The 9,836-nt window shown below is 36.4% G+C and overlaps 1 protein-coding gene across 2 annotated transcripts; it reads right to left on the bottom strand.

The window, feature by feature from the left end:
* Positions 1-2,668: 2,668 nt before the first annotated feature.
* On the bottom strand, positions 2,669-9,567 carry LOC139136619 (uncharacterized). Of its 2 annotated transcripts, none has more exons than XM_070704390.1 (8): positions 9,427-9,567; positions 7,820-8,587; positions 7,283-7,497; positions 6,531-6,616; positions 5,220-5,355; positions 4,551-4,647; positions 3,848-3,955; positions 2,669-3,314 (listed from the first exon to the last, which is right to left on the bottom strand). In XM_070704390.1, exons 2-8 carry the CDS (start codon positions 8,549-8,551, stop codon positions 3,144-3,146), a joined length of 1,545 nt encoding a protein of 514 aa, XP_070560491.1. In that variant the 5' UTR covers positions 8,552-8,587; positions 9,427-9,567; the 3' UTR covers positions 2,669-3,143. The 2 variants fall into 2 exon arrangements, with proteins under 2 accessions (XP_070560491.1, XP_070560493.1); XM_070704392.1 differs by lacking the exon at positions 9,427-9,567 and adding an exon at positions 9,192-9,360.
* Between the last annotated feature and the right edge of the window lie 269 nt (positions 9,568-9,836).

Below are 9,836 nucleotides of genomic sequence, written 5' to 3' on the forward strand. Positions count from 1 at the left end.
CTTTTGTGTTTTGGAGTTGTCTTTGGTGGTGATATCAAAAATTGTGATACAGGAAAGTTATGTTTGTGAAGTGTGTTGGTTTGTGATGTGACAAAAGTGAACACAGTTCTATCAGCTATCAGTTCAGTGACTAGGATTGCATTATCAGGTGCACACAGTTTAGGATTTGTTAGGTTGGTGTAGTGAGGGATTGAGTGTCTCTGCCAGAATAAGACCTTTAACTTGGGAAGTTACTAGAATGTGGGAAGAGACAGTATTAGTATTATCTCTCACTGTGGCTACAGAGTATTTCAGTGTAATTCATACCATTTCTGTGACTATTAAGTTACTTTCTGCCACTCTAGAATTTTGAAATAATTATCTTATGTATTTTGTAATCCCAACTATGTGAGCCACACTTGGAATAGGAGGAATTTAAAGTTCAAGCAACGGATGAGTCGTAGTCATTAAGTGTAGAAAACTTACATACACACACATTTACCCATAGTGTTTGGTGCATCTCTTTGTTCTACCCATAATGCATTGTGATGGACATGTATGTTGAGGTCCACAGATAGCAACAAAACTATGTATTCTTTTGTCAAAGAACCCTTTGGAATGGGGCATTGTGTAATGTGTTATTGTTTTAGAGCTGTGTGCTGCACTTCCTTCAGCTGACAGTGTTATCACTGGTGTCACTAGTCATGAAAAATCCATGCAACACTGTGAAGTCACATGACCAGTATCAAGGCCATTTACCAACTTAGTAGTTTGTCTAATTTGCATTGTTCAGTGTTAAATGGAGATATCCACTGTATGCTAGTGCTGTAGACATGGTAACTTGCAAGTCTACTGGTCACAGCAAACAATTAAAATTGGAAATATCAGAATTGTCGACAACTATATTTATGAAACCTTACATTTGTTTCCCAATACTACCTGACAGCTGGTTTTTAGAGGGACAGTATCAGTTACTATTTTGTTTTATATGTCAACATCAAGTACTTTTTCCATTCCCCAAAGCATGTTGAAACACCTGGTATTTAGCTTGTCAACATAGCATCTATATGGGTAAAATGCAGTGTTATTGTAGTCAAGGCCAGAATGCAGTCCAGACCGGACAGTTTACACATGTACAGGCTGAGTTGACAAGCTGAATACTGTGTATCTCAACATACTTTGAGGAGTGGAAAAAGTACTTGCTGTTGATATACAAAACTAATATGGTGAATAAGTCATCTAAAGTTACAGATACTGACCTTTTAAATCAATTGAGGAACATTTAGGGCTTCATGGGGTGGGGATGGGGGTCAGTCACATCTGTTGTAAGTTTGATAACGTGTTCAGGTCCTTCACACATTGTAAAAAAATTGTAATAATGCATACCAGCAAGCATATATAGTACCTTGATTACACTAGACTCTCTTACAGTTCCTTGTTGGCTACATAGAGCAACGTTGTCCTGCCCTGCCAGGGGGGTTTGAGCTGACATACATATTGCCACCATAGGCTATGCCAGCATGCTGAGCCAGGCTGTACCACCTCCAAATCTGAGCAGGAGAGTTGCATAGCCAGTGAGGGCGCTGTGACAGAGTCTGGGTACAACCAAGCTCAGCAAGCTGGCATAGCCAGCCTGGTATCGCATGCTATGCATTTGCCTTGGGGCTGGCAAAGCAAGATCATTAAGAGCACATCAGTGTAAGGAGAGAGATTAAAAACTGCACAGCGAACAAAAAAGTGACAGAATGCAGAGTGTGGTCTTGTGTATTATTTTTGGTTGAAGAAGGCACCGGAAGATTAGCAATAGCCGTACAGCAAAACTTGGGAATTTTTTCAATTTATGCAGTCACTATGGTAAAATTATGAAATCTGTGACTTTTCCCACACTCTAGCCACAGGGACAGATTTAAAGGATGATGGCATGAAATCTGTCTCTGCCTCAATGTAACAGCTTGTATTGATTCATTTCAAAGACACAAAATATATTAAAGTGACACCAGAGTTTTTTCTTTTACATTAATTATTCAAGATTTCCAGGAGTGTGAATGTCTTGCAGGCAAGCAAGAGCTGTAATTGTAAAGAAACCTTTGATGGTGACCCCAATTATTTTTATGTTGATTTTTGAAGTGAAATAGTTCAATGTTTCCGCAGGCTTTGAACAAAGCAAAAGCAAAGTTGACGACTTTAATTATCAAGGAACAATATCGCCTCAACAAGTCAACCTGCACAGCTTGAGGGCCTCATTGCTTATTCAAAATGCCTTCAACTTTTGGACTTCCAGCTTCCCAATAACAGGGATACAATTTCATTTCTTAGCAATACACTGTATTGAACAGACACTGCAACACCAAGGCAACTCTGATTTAGTATGAGAGCAGGCAATGCAAAGTTACACCAGAAGCATTGTGCCTTCACATTCATTCATCATGACCTAATTTAGAATAATTTTATTTTTTGTGTAATTTATTCCATTCCCCAGAGAGACACGAGCAGATGCATCAGCTAACATCAGCTAGAAATACCACCAGTAAACTGACAATCTGATGGTTACTAAATATCATTGTCTTCATAACAATGGAAATGGTTACTGTCTTATATGAAATACAAGGGCACTAAATGTGTGACACATCCATATATATTCACATCCATGGAATCCATATACATATAAATACAGCAATAACAACATGTCTAAATTTAATCTGATCATTTATTCATATTTAGAAAAATAAAAATTGGTTCAATATTTTACAATTTTGCAATAACACAAACATAAAAAATATCCATAATACAGCATGCACCTCTGTAGAAATCTTATCAGTTAAATATACATTTCCATTTTTGTTCACTTTTTCATTGCATAAACACTGGTATTGACAATTATGTTAAATTTGTTTTTTTATTTCTGCTAAATTTAAATAAATGCAAATGTCAAGAAAAAATGTATGAATGCTTAGTATTGAGAATAAAACGGACATTATTCAATAAATTATGTTTCGTGCTAAAATTTTGCTTGTGCAGCAGGTCACGTTCACACCATGTAAAAAATCTTTAATACTGCCCTCTTGTGACACAATAAACACACACTCTTCTTTTTAAGCTGATATGTGGCCCCACTGCTGGAGGAAATATATCTGTATTAAGCTAGTATGTATTGGTCATAACATCTACAGTAGAGGATAATCAGTGGACTTTGCAGGCGGCACTTTCTCCCAGGGTCTCTCTTTTTCAATTTGTTGAACACTGTATCGTAATGCGTGTGATTTATTCAACAAAGCAAGAGATTTCTTGGATGGCGACAGAGAGACAGGCACTTTGTTGGCCCACTTGCCAATAGTCTGACAAAACAAGAAAACAACATGTGTTAATATGAATTTTCTCAAAGAAATTTAGCTACTTTGTTTTTATATTTTGTAACTTTGTAAAATCTGAATCCTAAGCTCAGTTCTTTAAACACATGAACTCTGTGTTTGATATGATTAATAAGTTGATTAAGGTATAATGAGCACGTCAATAAACACAGCAACATGCAGAATGTCATCAAAACATCAACTTTTAGATTTCTTTCAAGCTGTTGTACTCTCAAATACTGACATCAAAGACATTGAGATCATGGCATCTGCAGTATAATTGTAGAAAAACATTTTATTGCCTGCTTCAGTGAAGTACATTAATTTGCATTCAAGTTCTATCACTTTATGTGTCATTTCCACTCATCTTAAAAATTATTCAATTTGACAATTACTGAAACTAGACTAACTTGACAACATAACTTTTCCCCATTGTTATTATTGGCTTAAAAACGGATCAAATGATAAAATTTCACCATGGTTATGGCATGATTTTCATGAGCCTTTGTTCAAATACTTACGGACATTGCAGCAGCTTTGTTGGGAACATCCAAGGAATCTTTCAAATCCATGCTGTGAGCAGACGGCATCATGGATGGTCTGGAAGATTCCCATCCCGCTAGACAGTGCTAGGGAAAAATGGGAATGGTGAAATGTAATTACCTTCAACACATATTAACGTGAAGCGATCCAGAAATGGTAAAAGCTAGTCAGGTTCAGTGAGACATAGTTATCAAATAGCATGGCTACATAGCTTTCTCAATGTGTATGCTGTTTTCAATTAGAGTAATTAGTTAGTTAGTTAGTTACCCGGATTTTTGAATTTCGAGGAAGTCAGTTCCTTCATATGTTTTGATTCAAAGAGAATTCAGCCACCACATAGCAATGTCATTACTGTATGCAATACAGAGAATCATGAACAGTTTGATAATCAAATAGTTTGAGGATGGTGAAGACTACTTCAGTTGGTAATTCAGATAATTATTGACATCTATAGCACAGAAATCAATTCTTCTGTGATCATATTAAAATGCTAATTATTGATGAACAGCTCAAACAATATTTGAATCATTAGATATGTGTGGGAATTAGAGACAAACCAACCCTTTCACTCAAGGTCACTGCAAAAAGGTCAAGATTTCCATAGAAGATAACAAGCTGATCTTCTACTGTAACAAAGTATTTGTCACACAGAATGCAATTTCGGAAATGTTCGAGACCAACCTGAGACAGAGAGACAGAGTCCGTGGGATCAAAACTTCTACGTCGATGTGGTCTCAGACGATACGGAGATGCTAAGGTACTTCTGGGTATGCTGACTCTGTTAAAGAATAGGGGAAAAAAACATATCACTAACTGTGTTTTCTTGCATATTGATACTTGTCCTGTTTAAAATTTGTTGGATTCTAACAATTTTTCATTGTAGTTCCTTGAATACTTCTACAGTTTTTACTTATGATGAAAAGAGGCTGACGTTGTTTTTAGAAATCAGTACACTAACAAGGGAAGTAAAAACTAGCTGGCAACCTGCAAAAACAAACAGCTGTCAGATAAAATTTGCCGACTGTGAAAATATTATTTAATGAAAAATAGGGACTTTTTGCACAAATTTAATGTGCCCAGTCACTACTAATAATTGCCAGTACTCTTATTTTCGCCTTCTGCAATCAGAATTTTCTACATCCATGCTAACCATACCTGGGTTATGAGCATAAATACCTAGAGCAAGGATGTACCATAAACTAAACAACAGTAATTTATGTGGTCAGGCAACTCTCTCACAAGCCTTCATCCAGCTACATTTCCAACAAGTCAGATCACAGCTGCCATTTATCTACACTATCCATAAAAATTATCATTGATGTTAAGATTTTAACCCTGGAATTTTCTCACCTGATGTAAGACGGTGAACCTCTCCTCTCTTCATTCTTTCTGCCAGTCTTACAGATTGGACACTCACTGTCTCCGTCAGTAGCTTTGTGAATAGGAACAGCATACAAACGACTGTTCAACCGATAACTGTGTATACCTGGTAAAGCAAAGGCCACATCAAACATCAAATGTTATGTCACAGATCTGCAGCATAACATGAAAACTACCTATCAAAGGCTGACACAATAACACATACATATATAAAGAAACTATATATCCTCTCAACATTGATGGATAAATGAGCAGATCTCAATAAGAGCACATGGAAACAAAGAAGAGATTTTTTAAAACATGTTGCTGTAACCTTGACAATGGGGCTGTATTGTTTTCAATAGACTGTATTATGACTTCTTTAGATGTTTCTTATTATAGTTGTAATTCACTGATATCAAAATTATCAAAGTATCCTACAAAAAGGATGTTGATACATGACTATACAGTTGTATTCCATTTATGGACAGACTTTACATTTTTGTGTAAATTCACTGACACTTTTTGTATAGCTGTGTTGGATAATAAGTATATGAGCTAGTTTACAGCTTTTGCATGAAGTTGTACCTAGCTCTTCATGTCAACTGTGTGCAGCAAAAACAGTTTGCACAGAAAATAGATACCTATGAACTTTGAGTCATTTTAAACAAAATACACTTGTGATGAAAGTTTTGGCACTTAAAGCCCCTGTAGCTGTAACTCTTGAAATTTGTTGACCTAAAAAAAGGTTTTCTTTTTCCTCTGGTTTTCTTTAAATTCTACAGATTTAAAGGATATGGTCTTTTACCACTGAAAAATTGGACAAGCAACTTTAAATTTTAACCATTATTTTGATTTCCCGTAATTTTTAAAAATTGGTAATATTACAAAGAAAACATAGCATATGGTGTCCCAGTGGAAAAATTCAGCACTATGCATTATATTGGACTACTCTGTTGTTTCTGTGAAGATTCCAATGCATATATGCACTGTGTACTGTGTTTTTGCTTTATCTGCATGAGGGTGCCATTTTGTGTTTGGGCAAACATTTATTATTTATCTTGCTCAAAATTGCACATGTAGTCCCAGTGGGCAGTTTATTCTACCTGTATAAACACCCCTCAATGAATACATTCCAATGAACTTGTAGTTTGGAAGTAAAATCACAAAAATAATGCGAAAAAGATACAGCTATCGGGCCTTTAAATACTGAGAAGCAATGATCCCACTGATAGGAACTACCAGTTATACACATTTATGAAAGACATTTGAAACAGACTCTAGAGGGAGTGCTCAACTTACAGGTGTGTTGATCTTCATCTTCAATACTTGGTGGAGGTTTCGTTTTTGTACTTTGAGGTGATAATGGTGACTTTGGTGTCTTGGGCCTGAAATTCAGATATGACATACTGTGTTATATATTGTCAAATTTTTCAAACTGACACATTTGTATAATATGCCAGCATCATTATAGCAATGTAGCAAAACTTACCAGATAACATCAAGATGTAAGTTAAATAGCAGATGATTACATCTGCACATATAACATTATACAATATCATTCGAATCTTTGGATTCAAAATACATGAAATTATTCTGATAGCAGAGGCATAGTTCAGGTGAAACTCCTGTAAAAATTTCAGGACAAAACTCCATACCATATGTGTAACAAAGGCATGCAACACGTAGCAATGATTTACTACACCCAAGATGAATTTCATTATTTGCATAAAAGCATGGTCCTTCTACATAGATTCAATTGTTGTTACACAATTTACTGGCGGTGGGGGGCAGTCATCTATCAATAGCTCTTGGGAACACTGCAATGACTTAACCCTTTCAGGCCTGACTTTCTGGTAACTTATCAGAGCAAACCCTAGATATAGGGGTTTAGGTCTGAAAGGGTTAATTGATTGTACAAACATAAAGTGAAATGAAGAAATTTGTCTGGCATTTCTAGCTGGAAGTATCAGTAATGGTTTACTCATCTACCCATGGAAAGATTAATTAATGATTTGATATTTATGATATGATATTTATGATTTGATACTGACCCTTCAGCAAATGATCTGTGAAAACACTCATCGTTGTTGACTCTTCTAAACTCCTTGATTTCATCAAAGTAGTGCTGGGATTTCTCAGCAATGGATTCATCATTATCCAGAAGTCCAGCTATCCAATCATAGCCTAGCAATGGTTGGCCCTGGCGTTCATCAAATGCCATTGGTTGACTTTGGTCAGGTGACAGGAAGCTGACTTTTGATGGAGTCTAGAGAAAAAGGAATGAAAACAATTGAATATACATCTCTTCATTGAAATTTCTGACCTTTTTCCTTCAAACAAATTTCAAAATAGCTTTCACTAGTAAAAGTATGAAGACTTGTGCTGCAATGTAGAAAGTGAAATTATAAGTATATTTGCTGAAATTGGTTAGCAAAATCAAATTATGCATTACAGCTAATTTGAAGATACATTATAATAATTAGAATTTAGATTCAGGCCACATCCAGAATAAACAAGATCAAATACTTAGAGAATCCAATATGCAGTCTGATTGGAGTTATCTTTACAAGAGTCAACTAGATTAATACCCTGACGTTCTTTCCACCAGGGGTCATCAGAATTGACCTTGGTTTCTTCATCATCTCTCTTGCAACTCTGGCCTGTCTTCTGTCATTTCCATCTGACAGCAGTTTCTCTGAATATCTTGGCACTCTATTCCTTGGCCTGAGTCCTTCTCGCCTACTTCTTTCCAGATAGGAATTGAGGAATTCAGAATGTCTACTTTGTGACAGGTTTTCTTGGTCTTGTTCTGCTACTGTGGCGTCATCTGAAAGACCTGCAGAAGCAGATTCTAGTTTCTCTGAACGTGTGACCTTTGACTTTGCTATTTTCTCTTTTTCAGGTTCTGATGTTGCACAGATAAAGCTGCCAGCTAAGTCTTGCTCAGTTCTATCTGTAGCTTTGGAGCTTTGTTTCCCAACCTTTGCAGGTGATTTGCCTCGTGTTGGAGTCATAGATCTGGGTTTCCTTGGTCTCTTTGGCGTACTGCTTGTTGGTGCTCGTTCAACACGTACATTTTTCCTACTACGAGTTCGACTTGACAATGGACTCCTATCTCGATAATCAGGATAAATACTGCTCACATCAACATCAGACAAATTCATCTCATCTGCCTTTTTATTCTTTCTTTTGAGCTTAGAATGTGTGATGTCTTTTGTAGCACTCACAGCTACTTTAACATCTTTCTGGTTTTGTCTCAACTGTTCAAGAAGAATTCTATTATCTTCTCTGAGTTTTGCTATTCCTTTGATGTCTGTCATTTCTGATCCAAAACAGGTCACCTGTATTGAGTGTTTCTGAAAAAAGAAAGAAAAACACAACAGCGTTAGACTTCAAAACAAATCTTAGATGCTATTAAACTGATCCTAATTGTGGAAAAGATCCCCAGACTTTGTCTGCTACATGAATCTACAAGAGTGATTTGAATATTAGACAATGAAATGAATTGGTAACCGAACAAACTAAATTTTTATGATGCGGAAGTCAAACTCAAATAGATGAATTTTGACAGCAGATTAAAAGTATAATAGCGTAAAGGGCTGTGACAGTTCTTGCTGGTCAATATTGTTGAAAGACAAGCCCTTGTGTCTGTAGTACGATTGCAAGTCCACATGATTGGATTTCATATAAAATTCAGATAACAAATGCTATAAATCTGATAGATAGGAATTCATTTACAATAATGATGAGTATTATGTGTGTATCAGATGATACCAGTACACTAAAAACTCCACTCTACAAACTACCTCCTGTTGTGTCACACCAATACAGAATGTAACAGGTTGTTAACTGGTGAGATACAATTCGTTCGTGTGTACATGATCATGATACAGCATCCTCACTCCGACTCGACTACAAAACGAACACTTCGTGTTCACTGTTGGGCATACTATTACTCACGATGTATTTTGATGCACTTAGGAAATGCACCAGACTCAATTATAAGTGAACCTTTTTTGCACTATAGACCTGACGTTGAAAATCATAGGTATGTGTGCTTCAACGGAGTCCAGCTTGCATGTTCTGGCTTGTTTTGATTTTGATGTGGCACAGCAGCAAACCGTTCAGACTTCAGATATCCGAATACATGTACATCGCAAACACGGTAACAGCGAATTTGAGAACAAATACTCACAAGATAGATGGCATCTACAACTTGCGGTTAAGAAGTGTGATAAATGCGGTTTTTTCTCCTCAAATTCGAATACTTTCACCCAATCACTAATGTGCGGAACAAATTTCAGATAGCCGCCATATTACCGATGACTTTTAAACTAAATCAGGTGACTACGATATTGAGCATTGATTGGTTCAAGTCAGAAGACTTGATGACCCCGGAACAACCTCGGAACAGTCCATTTGAAAATGTACACAAATCCAACATATGCGACAAAGGAATGCATACCGCGATATTTTACTTTAAATCTACAAAACATACGGAAATTGTCCTAACATTAAATTGTATAAATTGTACCATTGGACACCAAATATGGGATTGGATTGAGCGTCGACGTATAAATTGTAGTATAAACAGCGGAGTATTTG

This window comes from Ptychodera flava, chromosome 7 (genome assembly GCF_041260155.1).
Source record: "Ptychodera flava strain L36383 chromosome 7, AS_Pfla_20210202, whole genome shotgun sequence".
Taxonomy (NCBI): Eukaryota; Metazoa; Hemichordata; class Enteropneusta; family Ptychoderidae; genus Ptychodera; species Ptychodera flava.